Source organism: Parambassis ranga, chromosome 13 (genome assembly GCF_900634625.1).
Source record: "Parambassis ranga chromosome 13, fParRan2.1, whole genome shotgun sequence".
Lineage (NCBI taxonomy): Eukaryota > Metazoa > Chordata > Actinopteri > Ambassidae > Parambassis > Parambassis ranga.
Genome location: NC_041033.1, coordinates 4,173,413 through 4,198,696, shown reverse-complemented (window position 1 = coordinate 4,198,696; position 25,284 = coordinate 4,173,413). Strand labels below are relative to the sequence as shown.

The 25,284-nt window shown below is 42.3% G+C and overlaps 1 protein-coding gene across 4 annotated transcripts; it reads left to right on the top strand.

Moving 5' to 3' along the window:
• The first annotated feature begins 1,000 nt into the window (after positions 1–1,000).
• Positions 1,001–22,015, top strand: pax3b (paired box 3b). Of its 4 annotated transcripts, none has more exons than XM_028418882.1 (9): positions 1,001–1,453; positions 1,943–2,178; positions 2,353–2,410; positions 2,778–2,921; positions 14,091–14,290; positions 14,989–15,154; positions 15,637–15,851; positions 18,518–18,797; positions 21,130–22,015. In XM_028418882.1, the coding sequence occupies exons 1-9, from the start codon at positions 1,369–1,371 to the stop codon at positions 21,162–21,164; spliced, it is 1,419 nt and encodes a 472-aa protein (XP_028274683.1). In that variant the 5' UTR covers positions 1,001–1,368; the 3' UTR covers positions 21,165–22,015. The 4 variants fall into 4 exon arrangements, with proteins under 4 accessions (XP_028274683.1, XP_028274684.1, XP_028274681.1 ...); XM_028418883.1 differs by having other exon boundaries at positions 18,518–18,802; XM_028418880.1 differs by having other exon boundaries at positions 2,353–2,482.
• Positions 22,016–25,284: the final 3,269 nt, after the last annotated feature.

Below are 25,284 nucleotides of genomic sequence, written 5' to 3'. Positions count from 1 at the left end.
TTGTGTTAAATATGAGGCCATGGGGTGGAAACAAATTAGAGGTCGTGCGCGATAGCATGCGTTAAACGCGTTGGAGAAGAAATTACGCACAAATTTGGTGATAAAAGAATTGTTGTATTTTTAGTTCTATGGATTTACTCATACAAGTATACAGAACTTTGACTATAGGGTCATTTATTCTGATGAAGCCGAATTCAGTAAAAAAAAAAGATGTCAGGACTGCATCAGTGCGTAATGGAACTGTCCAAAAATCACAGAAAATATAAGGCCCTGGTTCTGGTGTCAAGACAGCGAAGTAGTAATATACGCAACAGAATAACCCAAATACAATGCAATTCAACACCCAGTCACACACTTGTGTTTGTAAATCTGGAATTCAGCGATAGTACACTCTTGTTGTTTCTTATTACTTGAGATGTACATATTATATACAATACATGTATGGAAAGTTATACTTTACTGTAGATTCCATTGCTCTATTCTCAATATTAGTGAACAGTTATTTGGTAAAAAAAAAGATGCATATTTAGTCGTTTTTTCCCACTATGTATCCTTGTTTTTTATTATACTGGTGGGAAAAGACGATGAATCGACAGTATTTGGATTAATGGAAAAGCTTACATCAGAACCGGTGTGTGCGCCTCGCTGACACACTCTTAATTTATCACATTAACCAAATAATTATATGCTCTCTCGTCAATCATCTTTTTGCTACACTTTCCAGTCAGCATTTTTCTCAATACGCAGCGTATTTCGAGAGTTTTGGTGGTTAAACAGTGCATGCAGTGATTTTGCCATAGATTTGGCTTTCTGAATTGACGCCCCTGTCCTGTCCGGGCGAAAAGTATGCCAGCTCCTGATTGGACGAAAGTTTTTCTGCCTCAGCCAATCATTGCTTCTCGTTGCGCACCGGGTGCACCCACTCGACCAATCAGAGCCAGGAGCGCTGACTGGGAGAGTGAAGAGCTCCGCTACTTTTGACTGTCTGCTCTCACTTTGAACCGGTGTCAACAAACAATATTTTCTCCCTTGCTGCACCGCTTGGCAGCTGCGTTTCCTGCAGCTTCGACACTAGTAAATAAAACCAAACGGGACCAAAAAACAAAAACAACTCTTCCATCGCCCTGAAGTCACAGTTTTCTGTTTCTGGTCGTCACATTTGACTCCTCGGAGGGTTGCAGCTGTTCCGGGACACTGGCGCTGGGCTGTAGCTCGGGCGCGGCCATCCCTTGACGGAGCTAACCAGGCTAACTTTCAGGAGGCTTCTCCCGGGCAAGACACGTTTTTTAAAAGTCCTTCTGGTGCCTATTGGTGGAGCATCCTCTCCGTTTAGGAGGAGGTTTCTGCAGTCACTGGGGCGGGTGAGGTATGACTGCGTTGGCGGGGTCAATACCCAGGATGATGCGACCCACGCTGGCTCAGAACTACCCCCGCAGTGGCTTCCCACTGGAAGGTAAAGCATCACTGCACCAAGAGGAGGGTATAGGATGTATTTGGGTTCCAGGGCGGGCTGGTAAAAGTCATTGTTACTTTTATGTAACCACATCTGTGTCCTAAACTTCAGTTCGGAAACAAACAACTTAAACATGTTATACCGAATTACAGCTCACTTACAGCGGGCACTTATGGCTATAGTAAACATTAGCTATTGTGTAGGCTGATTTACACTAATGTATTGTCTTACTTTTGGAATTTAGTTCCTATTTTTGTCACTAATTCTGTTGTTAATTTTGTATTATTTAATTGTACCCAACTCTAACCTGTTTGCAGCCAATGGGCTGTATGAATTTGGCAATATTTTATTAAATTATAAAGGAATAATTAGCATAAAACAATTTAGCATTAGCTACAACATTTAGTCTTTTCTTGTAATTCTTGCGTTGAGAGCTCCGTGCCGTGTTCTTTTGGTGACACGTTCCTCTCATATTCTGACTGAACGCAGTGTCCACTCCGCTGGGTCAAGGCCGAGTCAACCAGCTCGGAGGAGTGTTCATAAATGGCAGACCTTTGCCCAACCACATCCGACACAAGATCGTGGAGATGGCCCATCATGGAATCAGGCCGTGCGTCATCTCACGACAGCTCCGGGTCTCCCACGGCTGCGTGTCCAAAATCCTGTGCCGGTACCAAGAGACGGGCTCAATCAGACCCGGGGCCATCGGAGGGAGTAAACCCAAGGTATGGACCGGAGAGGGGAGCAGAGCAATTAGACCAGTAACAGCTGATAAAAGCTTAACTTTACGCGTGTGATGTCAAGCCATTCATAGTAACCTGTTGATTTTGGATGAATGTATTTTTGTGTCAGCGGACACAGCAAGTGAGTAACGTCTGTGATTTTTCTAACCTTTGTAGCAGGGAACAACGCCGGACGTAGAGAGGAGAATAGAAGATTACAAGCGGGAAAACCCGGGTATGTTTAGCTGGGAGATTCGGGATAAATTACTGAAGGATGGGATATGTGACCGCAACAACGTTCCTTCAGGTAAAAAGGGGGAAAAATGAAAAAAAAAATGCTACACGGCAGATTAGACTTTATTTTATTTTTAGTTTGCTATTCGTGATCATGGAAATATTCTACTATAATTAAACAGTAAATTAGGCAAATTTTCTTTTTTAAACAAATAGCCTATAACAAAAATACTGTCCATTTTCATTTTTTTCATTTTTCGAAAGTTATTCCATATTTATTGGCAGACATTTCTTCATTTTGTAGCATTTTATAGCCAAACAATACTCTCCTATTACTCTTGTATTAAACTTATTTCTTTGTTTTATAGTGAGCTCCATCAGTCGCATTATGCGGAGTAAGTTCGGGGGCAAATGCGATGAAGAGGAGGATGAAGATGAAATCGTAAAGAAAGAATTGGAGGAGAACGAGCGCAGGGCCAAACACAGCATCGAGGGCATCTTAGGAGACAGATGTGAGTGAACCTCTCCAGTTGTTGCTGCTAAAAAAAAAGTTGGCTTCTAACTTTAGTTGGAGTTATCTCTGTCATATCAGTGATCCCAATTAGGCAGAGCCCAGTGGAATCCTGTTCGATCAGATATTGTCTCAGTGAGTCCATATGGAAGGACTTTTTAATTCAGTACTGAGCTCGTATTTGATGTGTTCTGTGTGGAAGATGTGTTCAGAGAAATTTCAGTTTTGGGTATAAGAGAATCAAGAGATCAGTGGAACAACCAGGCTTCCACTCCTCCAACTTGTTGACCGCTTCTTAGTGTTAAAGAGAATGTTTTTTCAGTTAGTGGTGCACTAGCCTGCCTGTATGTGAAGTTTCAGCATGCTGTAAAGTTGTTGGATGTGGGTGGAGAGTGTGTGTCCTCCTTTGTTGGGAATTCTTTATCGACCATATCTCTCGGGCTAATGCTTTTCCCATGAGGCCACACCGTAAATCAAACAGCAGGTGATGGCTCTGTGCGGGAAAAGAGAGAGAGAGCGAGAGAGAGAGAGTGTGTGTATGTGTGTGTGTGTGTGTGTGTGTGTGTTCAGTCTATTGATGAATAGCCGTGTTACTGTAAGGATGCTTTTTGTACTAGTGTTTTTTTATTCTTGTGCCGCAGCATTCATTCATTGACTTTCTAAAATTATACAAACATATTTAACGTCCAGCTGCTTGTTATAAGTTTGATAAGAATTTTATTTAGAGAAATCATTTTTATTAGTTTCAAACTGCCACTATTATACACTGTAAGAAGTGACTACCAGTACTAAATTTGACTGCAGTGTGTTTTTTTTTTCATAAAACAAATTAGGCTGATAGGGTTAATTAACTGCACTGCACTGTTAAGTGGACTGGACAAATTAACCCAAAACAAGGTTTAAAGTGGATTTGCATGAGGGATGTTTAGTCATAAAGTTTACAATGTATAAGAGAAAAAGGGCTTTTTCCTAGGTGTGTATTTTACAGCGTATAATCTACACTTTGTTCTGAAGACTCTGTAGTTCAGTGCTGCGGTCCAATAAAACATGACACATTTCCCTCCCTGCAGTTTCACAGGCAGTAGCCTAATTTGTGAGCTTTGAGGTTTCGGACTCATTACTTCATAGCTACATTAGACCCAATTATCCTATTTGAATGTCATCACTTAAATTTTTTTTACCTACGTCATTAGAGTGGAAAGTCGTCAGCGAGGGCAATTCAATTAATTTAGTATACTTTCCAATTTATGACATCGCCCGTGGCCTCTCCTCCCTGGGTTTCTAGTACTCTAAAGTACTAACATGTCAAACTTTTCAAGGCAAAACCAGTGTAAACATTTGATCCCTTAATTTAAACTTCAGTTGTAGCTCAAAGGCTCTTTCTATTGGAATAGAAATAGGGCATATCATTTAAAGGAAAGGCACTGCATGTGATTTTTGTAAACAGTTTTGACACCTAATAATCACTTAATGAGTCGTCACTATCTGTCCATCTTTACCACAAAGGCCTCTAAAATAAGTGGATCACATATGTGCTCAACAGTTTTCTTCTACTTTAAATCAGATTTAAGCAGCCAAATGTTTACATTTAACCCACTGCTACCCTGTAAGCGCTGACTGGGACTCTTGGTAAAATAGGGGAGCACAGATAAAGGGCTCTAGTTTGAGGAGACAAAATGTCCCCCAGATGAGTTGATCAAACATTTGTTCAACGGTTTCCATCTCCTCACAAAGACACGCCTCGCGCGCACAACGGGACGCTCAGGGATGAACTTGGGAGACAAAGGCGCGAGAGTCTATTTGGGGCTCACGCTTGGGCTGCACGCAGACAAAAGGCCAGCTTGGAAACAGCTTTGACCGCCGCTAAAAGAAGAAGGCAACCTGTTTATAATTCAGCCGGAGAAAAAGAAGGGGAGAGGAGAGCTTCTCCACAGAAAAGCCCGACAAAACACATTATGAGGCCGCAATGAAGGATGAATTATTCAGGGAGCGCTCCTGCACGGTTTAGAGGGCCCGTTCACCGAGAGAAAATGGCCGTTTTCACCTACAAAATGTTTCCTTTTGGGGTCGGCTAAAGAAGCCGACTGCCATTCAGAATGACAATTGAGGCCTCTGAAATCCACTCACGTATTGCCTAAGGATGCGTGCTCGCCCCCAGAACCTGCGCACATGCTGGCACACAGGTGCGCGCAGAGAACTCTCAATTTAAGATGCGTCTGTTATTTAAAGTGAGGAAATGTGGGATGCGCCAGACACATATTGTGCACAGAAGAAATGATAAAACTGACAAGCTAATGATAAAAAATCATAGACCACTTCCAAAACCTATTATTTATATTTCTCGCTTTATTAAAAGTTTTTTTATATTAACCCATCAGTGTTGCCCGTGTGTACTCTTTAAACAGGAAAAACATTGTCACATTACGCAGCATCTGATAAGTCCTAATTGCTGTGTTTGTCATCATATTCACAGTGTAATTGGTCAACAAAACAAAGTGGCCTCCTCCGCCTCGAAACATGACGCTGATAATTCCGAGCAGTCTTCGGCCTGCTCTGTTATTGATTCTTTAAAGAGTTGCGGCCTTGCCCCCTTGAACATTAATAATGTCTTCTAAATGATGTCGATATTGTGCTATGTCACATTTAATGACGGAGGGAGTGTATTAAAGACTGTTTTCGGTGAATGGGGACCTATGTTCTCCCCGGAGAACCCCGGTCTGGCCCGGAGCGCAGCTTCACAATGGGGGCCCCGGCCACCCGTCCTGCGCTGCGCACAGCTCCGAAAACTCAACCGCCTGCATCCCTCCCTCCCCTCCGCTCCTCCTCTACCCCCACTTGCTCCCCAAATCTCTTCAAGCAGATTAAATCGACTCTTTTATTTCATCTCACTTTCATCTGGAGAGCAACACCGCCCCTCTCCCTCTGTTTCCTACTCTGTCTCTCTCAGCCTGCGGCGCACAGCTCGTTTAATATCTGGTCCGTATCCTTCAGAGCGCACAAAGGAAAGTCAGTCCGGTCCAGAAAGTTTTAGAATATAGTTCTGTATTAATCCTCTGTTAGTTGACTATGCATATACTTTGTTGCTATATATTTCAAGCCCAGTTTTAACGGTATCCACCTAAATGTGGTTGTGATTTAGTGAAGGACAACACATACAGCTCAACTGTTAAGTTTCAACAAAACGTAAATTTAAAGTTAATTTTAAGTTAATTTTAAGTTTAATTCTATTTCAATTTTTTGCCACGTTTTGCCATTTTTTTTATTTTGCCCACATGTTGCTCTCTTAGATCATTGCTTTAGAGCAATAATGCAGTGATGTAGTCACACATTTCCAGTTGTTTTTGTTTTAAAAAAAGCAAAAAGCAAAGCACAATGTTATCTTGTTGATCAATTAAATATAAAAGTATAAAAGTTAAAAGTGTAAAAAGTGTCTAAAGTAGAACAAAGTCACAAAGATCATGGTCTAGATTTTCAAAGATCCAGACCATGTAAATGTTATGCTAGAAATACATATTTAACATATTTCCATTTAAAAATAATGTTGGCCCTCCTTGCAGAGCTGTGCCAAACTCACAGCTTCATAGTAATTAACCCAAGAGACAAAGTTAATGATTAAAACAGTCATGGTGTCTCGGCCTCCTCCCGCCTGCTTCACATTTTCACAGTGTATCTTTTAGAGTCCATACTTACTTAGGTGAAATTAGCCAGATAATACAGAGGAGCCTTGTTGAAGGCCAATACATTTCCATTTAGGCCAGTCGTGTGTGTGCACACATATGTACCACCACATACACACACACATTCCACTCTGCAATGCAAACAGTCAAAGGGATAACTTTATTTGGTGAAAGGGGATCCTGGAAAGGGCTAATTGAATAAGCCCGGGATCTTTGAAAAACCCCTACCATGGTGAGCGCAGTCATCATGTCATAATTAGGTTTATTGAGGCGCATTCCTTCAATCTGCCTCCATTCTGCCGAGCTCATTGTATCCATGGCCCAGGCCAATGGCCGAGGGACAAAAGGGAACCGTGAGCACACAATACATGAAAGAGCCATAAAGATTTAGCTGGCTTTGTCACAGAAACGGAGCAGGACTTTGTTTGTGTAAATAATGTGTGTGAATGAGAAACTTAGGTTTCTCTGCCACTTGGGGTGAAGGATGGCCTGCTGCAAATGTAATATGTGGGACACACACTGGATCACTGGGAGAGGAGATGAGGGAAGAGCGGTTGAGGAAGGTTGAGAGCACAGAAAGCACAGTGTGAGGACACTGTTTACATGAAGTTTTATACTTGACCTCTTGCTGTTGTAGATGTAATTGTTTTGCTTTTTTTACATGGCCGCAACAACATAAAAATGTCTGACACAATTTCTTTCAGAATTAACTAATTAAGATCTGCTTTTATTCTCAGCAATATTTGGATGTGTGTACTGGGTTTTTATTCTAACTTATTTAGGTTTCAGGGGCAGATGTAACATTTTAAAATTATCTAGCATTTTTCAGACCAACTAGTTAATTATATAATGATGAAGTCAGCAGATTAGATGATACTGAAAATAACCACCATAATAAGTTGCCTGTTGCTAGTTTTTCATCAAATCTGACAAACACAGAACCAAAAAGATCTTGATGAGTCCTATAATAGCTATTGGCTATTACTGGTCTGAGCCAAGTGTCTGGTGAAGAAGGCTCTGTCTGTCCATTGAAAGAATGAATGTGTCACTCAGTGAGTCCCTGGGCACGAGGGCAAAGGGGGGCACGAGGGCCAAGTGGTGAGCACCAAATCACTCTCCTCTACCCTGGGGCGCTCTCTGTCTCTCTGTCCCTCACTCCTCATCCCCACACTCCTCCCTCTCTCGTGAGTTTTTTCTAATAAGCCCATGCATGATGACTATCCAAGCATGAAAACATAGTTATCTGCAAATGAATGGCTGCTCTATGCTTCATTAAAGCCTCTTTTTCCTTTCACACTCTTATTGTGACCCTCTGATATCAATTCAAAGGGCAATTAATGAATGCACACCAACTTTGAAGTCAGAGTGATTTCTGAGAGGGCGGGGCTTTGGAGTATGTGTGCGTGTATGTATATGTGTGTGTAAAGGGGGAAGGGGGCAGGGGGTATTTGGGGGTATTCCCCCTCCAATTCCCGCTGTAGCGCCTCAGCCTTCACCCGTGATGGACTAGCCACATTGAGCTGAGTGTGAGCGCGCCCCAAAGACGGTTTGAAGGGAGTGAAAGAGTGAAAAGGCCCAGCGAAGGTCAAGTAGAATGGCTTGCCTTAGAATAAGGCCCCTCTTTATCTGTGGCAAGTATGCACTATAGGCACAACAGTTGGAGGGGGGTGAAGGGGGAGAGAGGTTGTTTTTTAATGTGCATGAGTGTGTTTGTGTGTGTTTCTGAGAAAGTAAGAAAGATTGTGAGTGCGTGTCTTTCCCTCTCATATGTCTGTCTGAGATTGTGTGTGTCTGTGTATTGGGGTCAGGGTTGAGTGTCAAAGTTGGCAGAGGCCAGGCAGAGGCCAGTAAATGTAGCGTTGATGCTGCTGATGGGGGACAGGCAGCTGTCAATCAGCTGACTGATGAAGCCTGACTTTCTTTCAGAGCTTTGTTAACTAATTAGGCCAAAAAGTTTTTGTCTGTCAGGAACGCAGTTTGGCTTAAGAATTGTGTGTCAAACATAAATATATTACTAACTATATATAAAAAGAAGCTGTGGTGAAAATGATGTTTTACTATTTTTAATATTTACGACCTGATGTTTGAGGCTGATGATGCTTAACATGCTCTACATTTTCTAATACATTCACATTTATTTCTATATGGAAGATAAATTGCTGCTGTACACTGTAGGGGCAGACTGCCAGCAGGAAGATGAAGCTGTCAAACCTCCTTCTTGTTAACAAAATAAGAATGACAGCTAAAAGCTCACGTAGTTGGATTTCAACAAGTTCCCCACTGACTGGATCTAAGACTCATTTTTCCAAAGTTAAAAGACAGGGAAGAACTGCAGGGTCACTGGGCCATGGAGGGTCACTCTCCCCCAGTGCTACACAGGAAACAGGGTTAGGAACACATTTAGCTACATATGACAGGTAACTACTTCCTGATTCTCCTTGACTTCCCCAACAACTCCCATAGGTCTCCGCTGACAGCATCCGACCTCTTTATCCCTTTTGTTGTGTCATTTTTTTGCACCATAACGAGGCTATGATTGATAACAGTTTGCTCTTGTGGAGAAACGCATGTCAAATTTTTGTAGTTTTATGTTATAAGTAAACACGCGCGTGGTCCTGGCACACGCTTATTTACAGGGCAGCTGTGAAGGTTGAAACTCCTTCTTAGCAAGTCAAGTGAGTTCACCCTCCGAACACTCCCCCCTCCTACACACCATCTTTTTCTTAACCCACCAGAAAGAGTCGCAGATGGGTCCATAAGCTGTCAGTAAAGCCATTATCAAGCCCAGCATCTGCCTGCCTTGACTTCTATATACTGTTTAATGCAGTCGGCCAGTCACTTAGTCCCCCGGCTCCTGAATAGGAGCAGCGTGGTCGGCCCGCCCAAATAAATGCTGCATTTGTCTCCTCTGCCTTTTGTTTTGTGTTTTTCGAGAGAGGTAGGTGGAGAGAAGGGGGGGCAACGTGTCAGAGGCTCAATTTACCCTCACTATTAACCAAAGCCCCAGAAGAGTTACTGGGATGTCCGAAGAGGGGTGTAAATAGCCCACATATGGTCAGTCAATTCCCCAAAGTCCCTGAAATCCACTTTTGACACATCCCCATTCGCTGCTTCTCTTTCTGTCTCACACACACACACATGCATACATGCTTAATGTATACTGTCTCATGTCTCTGTGGACATATTTGAGTCTTTGTGTCCTCAGCCGACTGCCCCCTCCCAGAAATTCAGCACTGCTGAAGTCTTTCCAACAGAGTGTTTCAGGCTAAATCCTCTCTTCTCCTTCTTTTTCTCTTCCTTGTTTTTCTCCTCTCTGGGATGGCGCTGCACTGTGGGAGCCATTTTGGGCTTTCTTGGCTCCGGAGAAGTTGTTTTGGCCTGGAGTCCCTTGCACTGTGTGCCTCTCAGGGCTTCAGTTTGGTTAAATTAAACAGTTTTCTTTTCTCCTCTAACCCCTTCCACCCACCCCCTCCAACTGCTCCTCTCTTATTTTGCGGCTTAATGCTCCCCGGCTCCCGGGCAAGCTTGCCGAGGCTACTTTTCCAGGCCTTCTCCTGCTCAGATAATTTTACCCTTTTAAGGCTCATATTTTCTCATATTTCGATGAACTGACAAGAGCCAGGACCACATCTGCAATTCCCTGCTCTGAAGCTGAGGTGGAGGAAAAGTATACAGAAAAAAGTCAAAGTGTTTACAGGGCCTATAAATACAGTGTTTTAAGATACAGCATATGTATACATGCAGGGAGTGATATGAGGGTTAGAGTGGATAATTTGATTGGCCAAGGCTATTTGACGCTGCCAAAATGATACGATCAGATCTTAGGGATAGCAAGGCGATGACGGCAAACAGGGCACTCTGAAACCACACGTTTACCAGGTTTGAATAGGTCTGGGAAGGAGGGGAAAGGTTTCACTATCACCTCTCCATCTAAATTCCTTTTTCCTTCACTTTTTCTCAGTCAAAGTGGGGAAGTAGATGTTGTGATTTGCCATTATAGTTGATCGTCAGCAGAAAAATTGAAGAAAGTGTTTTGTGTGTGCTTAAAGCCAGGTGAGAATATTAGAACGCTACAGTAGGGACGCCTCAGGCCTGACAACCTCAATTAGCATAGCCTGAAAATGCATCTGGAATGATGGGGGGGGGGGGGGGGGGCAGCTCTATGTGTATTGTAGGACATGTGCTTGGAGAACTCTCTCTCTCGCTTTCTGTGTGTGCACCTGGTTTTAGTGCGTATTGTGTGTTCTATTATAAGAACAATTTAGAATAGTTACTAGAGTATTCAATAATTATTTCATGGAGAAGAGGAGGTATTGGAATCTGTCACTAAAACTATTTTTCATGGAGATCTCATGCATACAAGCACATTTTTGTAACTTTTACGACATTTTAATGGACTTTTATTTATGCACACATATAAATGTGTATTGCAGCCCAATCTGGCAAATTATGGCATAAAAAATTCATTAAATTAAACTAAACTCATTTAATTTGGAATCATTTAAACAACTTTTTAACCTAAAAAATACATTCACAAGAAATAAATCCCAATGGTTGAATTTTTGAGAGGCTCCATAATGATTTCACTACTAAGAGTTAAACCAGCAGATGTAGTGGCGTTCAACAGACAATCAAACTATAAGAAGAGACAGAATGTGTTTGAATCTGTTTGAGGAAATAAAAAGAGGTAATATGAGGAATTATTAGGGGGAGGTACCTTATTTCGCCTCAACTAGTGTCTATGCATTGAAAAGGGCCCATAAACTGTTGATGTGCTGCTCTGTTTCTACCAACAACTACAACCAACACAGATGCCCAGACAGACAATCCCCATGGGTACATTTACAACCACAACAACAGCCCCCGTTGCCCCCACTTCCCTCCTCACCCCCTCAGGTGCTCTTACAGTTCCCTCTGGAAGAAAGGGTGGTTTTTTTAGGGGGGGGGTGAGTGTGGGAGGGAGGGGAGGATGCCCCCGGCTATGCCCCCATATACACCATCGCACCCCAACCCCCAAACCCTCTGTGGAGCCTTTTTATGCCCCCCATCCACCCACCCCAACTCCTTCCAAGCTCCCCCGTGGGGCAGGTGACAGCCCTCCACTGTGAAGGGCTGAGGGAGCCATGACGGATTCCACAGATGGAGCGTGGAAATCGCCGGCAAAGACCTCAGCTCTGTGGAGCAACAAAGAGCCCAAGAGTCAGAGAGAGAAATATGGGTGGAAAAGAGAGAGATGGGGAGACAGGGGACAAAGAAAGGCTGCAAGTGAGGGTGAGAAGGAGGGAGGATGAGAACAAGCAGAGGGAGGAGAAGATGGTGCTTGTTTAAGGAAGGTTGTATGGCAAAATGCAAAAAGTGTGTGTTTATTGAGCAAAGTAGGAATTTGCTATTGTTTGGAAAAGAATGTGCATGTCTGTAGTTTTTTAAATACATTTGTATCGTCCGTTACCTGTCAGTGCTTAATGTCCAGTGTGATGAATTATCTTCTTGGTCTATTAAGCTTCCCACAGACATTATCACAGACATTATCATTATAGCCCATCATCTTATCTTGTTCCATCTTCAGGTCAACTTATGTAGCAAAAATGAAACAACAAAATGAAATGAAACTAATGAGCCAGCTTTGGGCTTCTATGACAGATTGTATCACAACTAGACTTCTGAGACTTAAGAGGTGCCACTCTGTCGCCTCTTTTGAAAATTTCTTGAAACCCCGGTAGCAGTCATAACCGATAGGTAATTCCAAAGTGATTAAGGATTTTCCCGAGTTGCCTCAGCTTTCCCAAGGCCCAAATCCCTGTGAAATGCTGAGGAACGTGCATGCTGGGGTGGGGTGGGGGGTTAGGTAGGGGAAGGCATTCCTAGTGGCCCTCCTCCATGCAGGAACCGGAGGGGGAGGCTAGAAAAGGCCTCATCTCTTGTTTTTCAGCCATCCTGTCCAAAACTCCAAAGCCCCATACTCCACACCCCAAATTCCTTCCCCACCATCTAAAACACTGTAACACCACTGATCATATAAAAAAAATCCAGAAAGGTTTTGTCAATGCTTTGTGATAACTAAATGTAAAACAGCTTATAAAAGTGAAATCTGGAACCACAGCGGCCATTTTGAATCACCATGTCTTTTTATTGCTTGGTTTTTACAGGTTTTACTTCCATTCTGCTCCAGTCCTGTTAAAATGCTAAACTCACACACAGGCTGATGAAGCGCTAGCAATCTCTGAGTGAAAAATTGCAAAAATATTCAGCAGGGGCTTAAGGCAATGTCTCCATTTCTCTCGCTCCCCCTTTGAAAATATTTTACTTATTGCCTCCCTCATGCTTGAATGTTTCTTTACCAATTTGCTCCTAATGCATGTTAAGTTGACTCCCACTGCTATTGGTGTTGTGAGGAGAAAATCGCCAAAGGGGGAGAGAGGATCAGTTTCACATGAGGGGCCCTGAGCTATTTGGATTCTCTTGTATTTTATTGTTGCTTCTGAGGGGGGAACTAATACAGTGTTGCACACAAAACTTCCCTGATGCTGAGGGGGAATTAATTAAGTGTAACACAAAAAGTGGGCACTTTGGCCTTGGTGAACTTTAAAGGGAGCCAAAAGAGTGTTTGAAGTACGACTGAGTTAAAACCAAGCTGCTGGCTTATTGAACATAGTCCACAATAGTATTAATACTAATCTGAGACAGAGATGAAAAGTAAAAAACACAAAAGCTGTCAAGACGCATAATATCATTGAAGATCAGTCATCCTGAAGGTCACACTGCAAGACAATGAAAAAGTTTTGTGTTTTTAAATTTAGGGTATTAGCACTAGTCTGCATCTATGTTATTTGGATTATTAATATTTATGTACATGGAAAATTAAACAAAAAATATAAATATTTGTCTGATTGCAGCTTATTATATATATTTCACCATTATAAATTAGATAATGGTTTGTTTAGTCTAAAAGTGTTAAATAAAAAATAAGCGATTGTTTTACACCGGTCCTATAAATCATAAACATTCACCGTCTTTGAGCCAACTGCTCCCGGGTATCTAGACACAAACACACACACACATACACAGACACACACACACAAAGAATGGTCCCTGGATCCAAATTAGCCTTTTGTGCGGCTTTTAGTCCACCAGTCCCCCTGTGGTGCCCTGGGAATCTTGTCCAATGGGATTATTCCTTAGGCTTGGAATATTTCTTCTGAATGGAGGTCTGTTTGGCTGATCTCGTGTGTGTGCATGTGTGTGCAAGAAAGTGAAAAACATCTTCTATAAGAGTGTAAGTCAACAAAGGACAACAGAGGGCAAATTAACATTTTGCAATTCTGCTTCCCGTCAAATGTCGTTGAGACCTTCCTATTACTACACAGAATGGAGAAGAAAAATAGGCTATAATATCAATGGTTGACACATGCACCTGTACCTAGTTGTATATCTGATATTAGCAGAAAATCTCACCCAGAACCCATCTTTCTTTCCCTTTCTCCCATGTTTGACAGCGAGTCACTCAGATGAGGGTTCGGATGTGGAGTCAGAGCCTGATCTGCCTCTCAAAAGGAAACAGCGGCGCAGTCGGACCACCTTCACTGCAGAGCAACTGGAAGAACTGGAGAGGGCCTTCGAGAGAACACACTACCCTGACATCTACACAAGGGAGGAGCTCGCTCAGAGGGCCAAACTCACCGAGGCCAGGGTGCAGGTACAAGCAGGCACATGTCGATTGACAGAAATACAGTAGTCTGTTTTTTTCTACTAAAAAGTTGTTGTAAGAGTTCATATGATGTATATTTTAAAGGCTTTTATAAAGTTATAATAGCAATCCATATCCCTCTTAAAAGGAACATGAAAATCATGACTTTGAGAACCAATACACAAAGGTGACCTGCTCTCACCATGAACTTCTCACACACACACTTTTGGAAGTCAACTTTCTTCCTTTCTACACTCCCTGTCCATTCAAACCTGCTGTTTTCTCCATACAATAGCTCCAACCTACCCACACATGCACCTCTTATCCTCTGTCCCAGGGGCCCAATCTGGACTTTCCTATTTCTGATGTGGTGTCCAGTAAATTTTCCTCCACAGGCTCCATATGGGAAGTGTAAACAGGCCCAGCATGAGCTCCATCCATATGGACACAGCATGTCAACCAGCCATGATACACACATAGACACACACAGAAACACCTTTCTTATCACATTGTAGCTCACCTTCCTTCTCAACTTCACACCCTTAAAAATGTGAGAAACTCCCTGTGTGTGTAATTGTAAATGTGTGTGTGTTTGTGTGTGTGTGTATATGTACAACTAAAAAAATATGTTAAGCACAAAATAGAATTGTTGTCAAATGAGAATCACTCACACACTGATCGGACAACTTCATCGCCATTTTTTCTAGGTGTGGTTCAGCAACAGGCGGGCGAGGTGGAGGAAGCAAGCTGGAGCCAATCAGTTGATGGCATTTAATCACCTGATCCCAGGGGGTTTTCCACCCTCAGCCATGTCCAGCATTCCCCCATATCAGCTCTCAGACAGCACCTACCCTCCCTCATCTATAGCACAAGGTAGGCTTTAGGCTCACAAAAGTTAGTGGCCTGTATACAAAGCAGTGCTGCATAAAGTGCTTGTTGAGGAAGAAAATGTGTTTTTTTCTTGGTCAATGAATAAAAGTCTTGTTCCTAGTTTGATGTGAAGTGCATTGTGGCAGAAATAATTGTCCACAGAAGACATACAGTTACTTCTTTGAGGTTAAGCTGTTTGAATTAATTAAGTGGAGTGACAAAAGTTTTACATGACAACCTTAATATGAATTTGATTTTGAAACTTTTTCACTTTCAGTTGATCTTCCTAAGAGTGCCATGGGGAGAAATTGTTATTAATAAGAATAAAGTTACAACATACATACACATATTTAATAGAAGAATGTTTTCCAGCATTATATCTTATTGAACCAGGAGGTTTTGCTCACTTATCCTTGAGTGAGTCAAAAACTGTACCTATATTTCTACAACTGATGTTCTGACTTCTTATGTCCTACTTTTGGTAGTTTCTGAGCCTCCCAGCACGGTGCACCGTCCCCAGCCTCTGCCTCCCTCCTCGGGCCACCAGGCCTCTGGTGGAGGAGGACAGGGAGAGGGAGCCTCTGCCTATTGCCTTGCCTCAGGACGCCACTCCTTCTCAGGGTACTCCGACAGCTTTGTGAGCCCTGGAGGGCCAACGAATCCCATGAACCCCGCCATAGGAAATGGGCTCTCTCCACAGGTGAGAAACAAAGAGGAGAAGGTATAACTGTTTCAAGCCTTCCCTGTATAAATAAAAGTTCATTTGCAAAAAGTAAAGCTTCAACCATACCATAATTTGATCGTGATTTAAGGACTTCAAAAAAACAATCTTAAATAAGGTGATGAAATTGAAATCTGATTTAAAAGTAATTTGTTTCAAATTGCAAATTAAGTTGATTTTTTTTGAAGACTGTTTGAGCTGTAGAATGAAATGCATAACTGGGCATACATTAGTACACATAACAGACATACTAATTTGTCAAGAACTACCATAACTTTACTATAAAAAAATATACTAGCTGACTTTTGATCATTGCTTCACCCAGTTACAAACTGTCCACTCTACACTGAGTGAAGAAAGGGTCAATTGCTGTTGAAGAAGAAAAGTAAGATGACTCCAGAAGGACAGAGGACAATTGAGCGTGTGACAAATAAGAAGTGAAAAGACAATTACAGTCAATTATCCAGGCATGAAGTCCCAAGGTCTCTGCACCTAGACAGAGGGTGCAGCAGAGGAGACAGACGAGTCAGAGACCCTAACAGGCAGAAAATGAGATTTCAGCCTGGCGCAGTCTGACTCCTTAGAGAACAGGCAGCAGCAGTGTGAAGACAGAGACACACTTGCATTGACACACGCAAGCACACAGGTTCATATAATTACACACACACACAGTGTAGGTAATTGATCAACTCCATAACATTTAAAGGATCAGTTAAGGATTTTGCAACATCTTTCAGACAAATATTACATGACATGGGTAAGCGGCATGCCTAAGTCAACTTTTCAACCTTCTGTTTAAATTGGAAGATTGATTACTGCATTTTTATTGTGTCAAATACTACAGCAACAGCTTTTATACACACAATTTTCATTTTAAAATTTATCGATATATATATCAATCAAAATATATTTGTGTGCTGCAAGAGACTCTATAGTCAGCTTGTGGTTTCACAGACCATATGTAATATGAATTATATATAGTTGGAGACACATGGCTGTGCTGCTGCATGCATAACACATGATAAATACACAATGTTGTGCATACGCAGGCAGCTAGACACACGATTATCACAGTCATGTGTGTAAACACAAACACTGTCACACACTGGAAGCTATACTATAGCCCCAAGGGAAGCTTCTTGTGATTGCATTCTTAAAATGTTTGCTTCAACATTCTTCCATGTAAAATGCAAAGGTTCTAATTTATTTGTATATGTTTCATACAACCAGGAAGGAATGTCTCGTCTCAGATGTTCCTTCCCCCCATCCCGACATTCTTCCTTACTAACTCCTGGATGCACTGATTTTAGGCCCGCTGGCAACGGCAGCGCTCCAATATAAAACACCCTGGATGGGGCAGCTAGCAGCCATCTCACGAAGAAGGGAAAGAAAGGGATGATGGGCAGGGCTTTAGTTAAAGAGAAAACATGAAAAGCACAAGGACAGAAGTCATCAAAGTAGAATCCATCAGTTAAAAAGGGAGTGTATTCCTGAATTCAGTTTCAGCCTCATCGTATCCTTGATCTCTCTGTGTTTAAACTAAAACCTGCCAAACGCAGGTTAATTTTTTAGGAAAATGTTACCAGGCATGGGAGGAAACACAACTCCCCTCTCAAACGTAACATGGACTCCTCCACTCACCTCCCCTACTTGGGAAATGATTTAAGCAGGACCATGTGTGTGTGTGGATGTAGAATAATATGTCACTTAGAGGGCCAAGAGGACGCAAAGAGCAGCATACCTGCTTCTTATTAGGACAACTGGAAGAGCCTTGAGGTCTTTGCTCTGTGAGGAGGAGGTGGGATATGATACATTTAGGGGTAGCAGGTTCACTGAGTTACTGTTATAAGTGATGAAGCCAGTTTCGATTTCTCATTAACAGTTTACTGAGCGCTTAAATGATGGACAGGTGAATTCAGCGTATGTAAAGGAAGTGTCTGTGGTCTGTTTTGAAGCCAGTCGAAACACTTTGCCCCACGGCACTTTTCCATCCTTTGCTGGCCAAGGACTATTCTCCCAAATTCGATTATCTGGTCGCTAATAAAGACCAGGTCAAGAGCTAACGGATTTCTCAAACTGCAAATCTATTCTGAGGTTGAACCAAGCTGAGCTCACAAAGACCTTCTTTTGTGTTATCTTTGTTAGTATATCTCTCGCTGAGATAAGTTGTTATCTTGTGCCATGGGTTTTTGGAGCTGTGTCAAAAAGGAATTTTAGAATAAGTAGAGCTGCGGATCGGAGACAAATTGCTTAATTCTTCCTTTCTGGTGCTATCTCTGTCTGGTACTGGCTTGCAGGGAGCCTTTTGATGTCAGTGACGGGGATTTCCTTAGTGTGTCTGAGTGTGTGTGTTTGTTTCAATGTCTGTGTTGATGCAAATTACACTCTCCACTTACATACAGAAAATATGGATCTCATGTATTATAAAAATCCTTTTGCCTGCTAGGGTCAGGGTTAGGAAGGAAGACTAGGTAAGGGTAAAGGACAGGATGAGGGCATTTCAGGAATATTGTGTCCTGCATATAACAATTGCATTAATGTCCACTTGAGAAAACAAATGGAAAATTTGTATTGGATACTATGGAAGAATATAAAACACAACCCAGAACTTATTCCTCTCTGCTTTTCGCCTTCCCTCCAAACAGGTGATGGGTCTGTTGAACCCCGGTGGCGTGCCACATCAGCCCCAAAGCGACTACGCCATCTCCCCTTTGACTGGCGGCATCGAGCCCCCTGCCGGTATGGCTGCCAGCTGCAGTCAGCGCATGGATCACATCAAGGGCTTGGAGGGCCTCACCAGTGTCCCCTCTATGTCAACTCTGCCTTCCCTGCCCAGCTCTCAGTCCTATTGCCCCCCGTCCTACAGCTCTCCGGGCTACACTGTGGACCATGTGGCTTCCTACCAGTATGGCCAGTACGGACAAAGTAAGGTCAATAGACTTAACTTTTTTATTCTCACTTTTCACTTCCATATCCCTTAATACAGCATGGACACATTCAAATAAATACAAATGAGGCAGATGATAAACATGGAGGAGTGGACAGGAATTATCCAGCCTTAACAGGTTGTTAATGGTGCACACAAAGGATTGCTGAAAAGTTTAGTTCAACTTTCTGGTTAACTATGCAGGACATTTGAGGTTAATAACAGGTGTGTGAGTTTAGGTGGAAGCTGCAAGCATTGTCTGACAGAATGAAAACACAAACTCCAACATCATCAGCATCCTCTGTTTCAAAGACTTCTCACCCAACAGCGACACCCACTACAGATCATGTGACCATTGAGCAATAAAGCCACTCAATTTTTAATCTTTGACCATCAGTAACCTTTCACTTTTCAAATGCAACCCGCTGACTGATCTTTTATTTTGTCTTTCATTTATATTCAGTGAAAGACTGAATCTGAATGATTCGATGCTGAGTATGACTATCGAGCTCTGTGGCAGTGCAGTGGTCTGAGGTCTACTCTGTAACCTCAGATTCTTCTCTTTGGTTTCACAAATGAAAGAAATGCTCTCGTACATGCAGCAGGCAGGTAGCTGCAGCACTGCTTGTTAAAAGCAGCTAACATTTTTTGTGCAGTCTCAAGTGTTGGGGTTAATTGTGCAGATCTGCCCCAGCACTGATACTAAACTCCGCAGTCAGGTTTACAAGACAGTCACCTCCCATCAGGGTAAAGTGGAGCTGCAGGAGTGTGTGATAGCCCTCCTCAGACTGTTTGCCCTCAGAGAATACTTGTAGTGAGAGGGTCTTTTCACTTCACATTACTGTTACCTCAAGGGTTAAAATCAACTTCAAACAAATCTCCATCTTACTCTGGAAAGTAACGTCGTTTTCCGTCACAGCGTGATTACAGCGGCCGCCGTTTCCAATTTTGGTCCACAGGGGGTTGACCAATCAGGTTCATCCACTGACCTTGTGGCAACCTCGAGACAACCGGGCCCTTCAAAGAGTGTGGCAACGGTCCAGAGAGTCTGACTCTGTAGCTCTGTGGGGCGGCAGGTATCAAATGAATATCTAACTTAATATCCGAGAGCGGCAAATGTCTAATGAGATATCTCGGTCAAATATCTTAAAGTTGTCAGTATAAAGAATTTGGGCGACACACATGATGAACTGCTAATGTGTGGCACAGTGCACACACGTACACACATAGGCTCAAAGGCAGCCACCAATACAGCACACACACTCAAACACACCTCTGCAGAGTTACAAGGCTGAGCAGTCCATCTTGACGTGATTAATCAGTGCGACTGGATAGCCAGTGTGCGGTTGGGTTTGGAGCTGCAGAGGAAAGGTCCTTTCTGGGGGTGGACGGATCCTAATAGCCTCTGGCAGGGCAGCTATTGGAAACAGGTGCTAGGACTGAGGTCAGCTGGGGAAGCAGTGTTGAACAGTGCTGCTCCAGGTTCCAGCGCAGCGTAAAGAAATTACTCTATGCTGTTGCACATTTTGACAACACTCTTTCTTACTGGATGGCCTCATGGAAATTACAGCCATAACCCATGAAACACTTGTTTATTTGTATTTAGGTAATGTCTCTGTTGCTAAGCAGATGCTGCTGTGGTGTTTTTGCAAAGGTCTCCTGTCAGTTAGTGCAGCCAATGAGATTTTCTGTTGATGGAATGTCTTTCGTTGGTGCCCTTTTCTTTACCTGGTCAGCTGTGATGGCAGTTTAAGGCTCACTCTCAAGTCTTCCAGACATAAAGCTGCATTTTTTCTTCTACCTCAGAGGAAAGATGTACCCACTGCAGTTAGTGGTGACCCAGAGCTCTCGTTAACCTGTCACATCGACTAGCTGACCGCATGTTTCAGAACGGAAGCGACACATTGCTAGTGTTTTGGGCCACAGCTGTGAAATGTGGTTAGAAACAACAGTTGTTCCTGTGTTGTTTGTTTGTTTATGATCATATATTTTCAAACAATTTCTTATTATTGCTTGTAGTATTTACATCGGAAAAAATATTAGAGATGAGTATACAAGATACAACAAATTCACACCAATGATTTTCTAATCCTGTCTTTTTACTTGATGTGTTTTCAGGGGCTTTTTCACACATCTCCCTGCCCTGACCTTGCACCCAAATTACTGTTACCTCATGCTATGCTAACAATAGCCATATGTTAGTGGAATGGCATGCTGAAACATATGCTCAATGTTTATTGCTGCCATATATCTATTTAAGATCTTTCCACCTTTTTAATCTATTTTCACTGGTAATAATTTAACAGTTATTTCATCCCTTTTGTTTTCCAGGTGCCCTTCCTTATCTGAGGCCTGAAATCACCTGATTTGCAGCTCTACAGAGGGACAATTTATGTGTACACCAGCAGAAAAGTCTTAATATCTGGACCAAATTTGTTTTTTTTTTTTTAAATCTTCCATTTACTGGAATATTTTCTCTACTGCAGGACATTATTATTATTTCCAGTGGGGACATGGACAAAGAAAAGAAGGGACCACAAGTAGGAATGTCAGAGCAAGAACTGTTGATTGCCTGTGAACATTGCTGCATCAGTATAGTAGATAAACAGTGGAGATTCCAGCGCTTAAAATGGTGAATTCAGTGGCCCTTCAGTGGACTTTCCACAGGCAAACCTGACGCCATCTCTGCCTGTGGCGTCTTTGTAAGAACGCCGAACCCAAACCTGTCATCACGGACTACCTTTGGGCCCGAAGGAGCATGTTTACATATCTTAGCAACCACATGAGCGCATATAAAATTCCATGTATCTCCAAATTAATCCCCCAAACTGTAGGGGGGGCAAAAGAAAAGGACTTTGTTGATTTTATTGCATTTATTTGAGATCTCTGCATCCCACACATGGAGAGAAATTCCAGAGAGAAGGAAAACAAACGCCAGCTAACGAATATGTGGGTTTTTATTGTATCAGACACTCTAATGTACACCACAGCTGTACTGCAGAGAAAGTTCATTCAAACATTCCTCCCTCCTCCTGCCTCCTCCCCCTCTGTCTCTGGCTGCCTCTCTTGCCTTTCTGTCCCTCCATCTCATTGATGTTTTGGACGGTAAGGCAAAGATCCCCAGCTTTTGTAGTTTTAAAGAGGAGCTCGGAGGAGGTCAAGGGGTGACTTTAGGGAAAGTGACAGATGAGAGAGCAATAGAAGAGGTTGGCAGAGAAGTGGCTTTAAAGGAGGGTAGGAGAGGGCGGGGTGGGGTGGGGGACAGGCAAGATCGATCACAGGGTTAAAAAAAAAACCCTTTAAAGATCTTCTCCCGGCCGGAGAAAGCCGACAGGTCACAAGTCACGACCAAGAGACACTTGAGAAAGCGAGAGAGCAAGAGAGCTTAGACTAAAGACAGCCATTCTCCCAGCTGACCAGAAGTGCAATATCATGTATCTCAGAGTCAACCTTACCATTCAGACAATAAAAAGAAAGTGTAATGTGCCTCTTGAAGTCTTACGAAATGCTTTGGATTCGTGCTCTGGATCTAGTTTGGGACTTTGTAAAGGAACAACACATGTGCCTTTGAAGGCCTTTGGGTCCAAAGCAAATAGGAAACATCATCAATATCACCATAACATCACATTTGTAAGGACTTAAGTCAGCGTAGTGTCACAAAAAGTCAAGGGAATGCCAGCGTGAAAGCAGAACTGAAGGAATGACAAAGCCAAAATTTGTTGTTGTTGTTGTATTATTTTGTGTTGCTAAGGACTTCCAATTCCACAGATGAGGTTTCTGATGCATTCCGGACATATTTATTGCCACCTGTGTTCTGTGCATCAACAATGTCACTGAAAACCTTCCCACACACACACACACAAAGTGTCTGATAGAAAATACCTTCAAATTGTGAATAACAGTGCCTTCAGGGGCACACTTGTTTTTCCATCTTAGAATGAAGCAGTCCTTTCATTCCTTTGATATATTTTTTGTATTATTTGACAAAGCGATATGACATAATGTCATGTGTACAAGCGCATTATCACTACTATTTATAATAAAATAAATCTTCTGAAAATAGCTGCCGTTATATTCTGTTTTTGTTGTCCATGCAGTGGTTACCACTAAATGGAGTCTTTGTTGTGTTTTTGCAAGAAAGCGACTGACTGTGATTCACTCGGAGACAAATGTGTACTTTTGAAGGGGCTCATGTGAACCCTCCAACCAAAATAGGACTGGCCAAATGGGGATCACCAGACATTAGATTTGACACTGAACACAACAGGCTTTCTCACGGATGGCTGTAAATGCTCAGACATCTGCATTGGTGTGTATTAATACCCCTGCTGGCCCCTCGCTACTGTAACAAACTGACTTTTGTTTAACAACCTCTCCGATGAAGAGAACAAGCCTTAAAGCGTTCTTTTCTTTCTCTTTTCTTTCTTTTTTTTTTTCTGACAAACACCCAGCCCCTCCAAAAACCTCTGCAACCCATCCACCCTGCTTACACACACAGGGCCCCCTCTGTGTGTGTTTGTGCACCACATGCATTCATACATTATGTTCATGTTCCCTTATAGTGTCGTTTCTGTGAGTGTGTGTTCACACAGCCTGAGGGTATTAAACCTAATTATAACATTCTTCTGATTAATCGTGTCTGCTCGTAGGGCCTCAGAGGGAGGGGTGGGGGGTGGGGGGGGGGGGGGTAGTGGGGGTGCTGCTGCGTGCAGCTCGTGCAGCAGGACCACACACTCTATAAATAAAGTCTGAGTCAATAACCACGTTAAGGATCACTCATAGTCTTGTCAGCTCTGTTTGCTAAGCCCCAATAATTCAGCCAATGAGAGGACACTGAGACACGCGTGCCAACACACACACACACACACATGCATGGAAAACAGTACAAACAGTGGTGCTCTAATCACCTGCGGATACACACTTTGGCATTCAGATCCACACTCACACACACTGTTTGCTTTCTTAATCAGTCCATACCATTAAAGATGAAGACAAATCACACCTGCAAAGTTCCTGAACCAAGACATTACTTTTATTAATGAACGCTCCTCTGCACTGAAAAGGCTGTTATTGCTTTAATACACCCCGGAGTGTAGTTACATGGAACTATTTTAATGACATTTCATACTGCCGGATAATGACAAGTTTTTGGACAAGTCTTTGCTCCACAAATACATTCACAGTCAAAGAAATACAAATTAAATATCCTAAATCTCCTCTGTAATAATAATAATAATAATAATAATAATAATAAAACCTTCTCATGTACATAAACCAGTTGTGTGTGTGTGTTCTTAAATTTGTAATTTTACAATAATACACAAATCAGCTACAAAACTCCCTGTCTGCCCCTGAGTGAATGGTACTCTCTGCACTGAAGTACTGTTATTTAGCAAGGTGTTAATTAATTCCATGTTGTGCACAGTGTGAGTTAATAGTTCTACGATCGCTCCTACTGAGCCTAACACACTCCTGCTGCGCTGCTTTACTTCTGATGAGAGGGCTAAAGAGAAAGAAATAACATAATATAAAACCCCATCACACACACACACACACAGCCTCTCTTGTTCCCACAGACACACACACTCACAGCCATGTGATCCAGTAAGTCACATCTAAGACAACCCCCTGTGTAAAAGAATTTGTTTTCTTCCTCAGTGTTTTAACATGACCTCCAGATCATGCCTGCAGCTGCTTCTGTCATTCTCACTACGTTAGGTGTGTGTGTGTGTGTGTGTGTGTGTGTGTACCTTGTCAGATTGTCTATGTGTCTACCATGTGTTCTGTGGCTCTTTGTAACATTCTGTGAGTAATAGTTTAATAATCACGCAGTCAAAGAGAAGCCCGTTGGCACACTGACTCAGTGGTTAGCACGGAGGACTTTCAGTGTGGATCTGATGACCAGCTGGCCGCTGTTAGCATGGTCACCCTCTGTTCGGGTTCAGCCCAGATGTGCTGCTTTATTTTCTTCCCCAGAATGTCCAAAGACGCAGCATTACTACATTGAAACTACATGAAAATGTAAACTAGTTCATCTGTCTATATGTGGGTCCTAAAATGGCTGAATGAATTATGAATATATAAAACTCAATCAGATGTCTTATAGTTACATATCACCTATACTGTCTGATGCCACTTTTAAAACAATGCAAACGTTTCCCTTCATAACTGTTCTTCTTCAGCTTTGGTTGATATAGACTATTGATCATACACATCTCAACAGAAAAACAGAATCTATTAGTCCAATTCACAAAAATGGAATAAATAAATCAACTTTTTGCTCTCCACAAATTTCCAATTCACAATTCCCAGAATTTAATTTAATTTTAAACTCTGACAACAAATTTAAAAATCTAACTTTAAACTAGGATTTTGAAGACAACATGACAACAAGAACTGTTTAGAATTTCTTAATCGCACAAAGTTTATAAAGGTGCTGTCACAGACGTAAGCATCTGTGGCTGGTGACGATGCCTTATATATGAA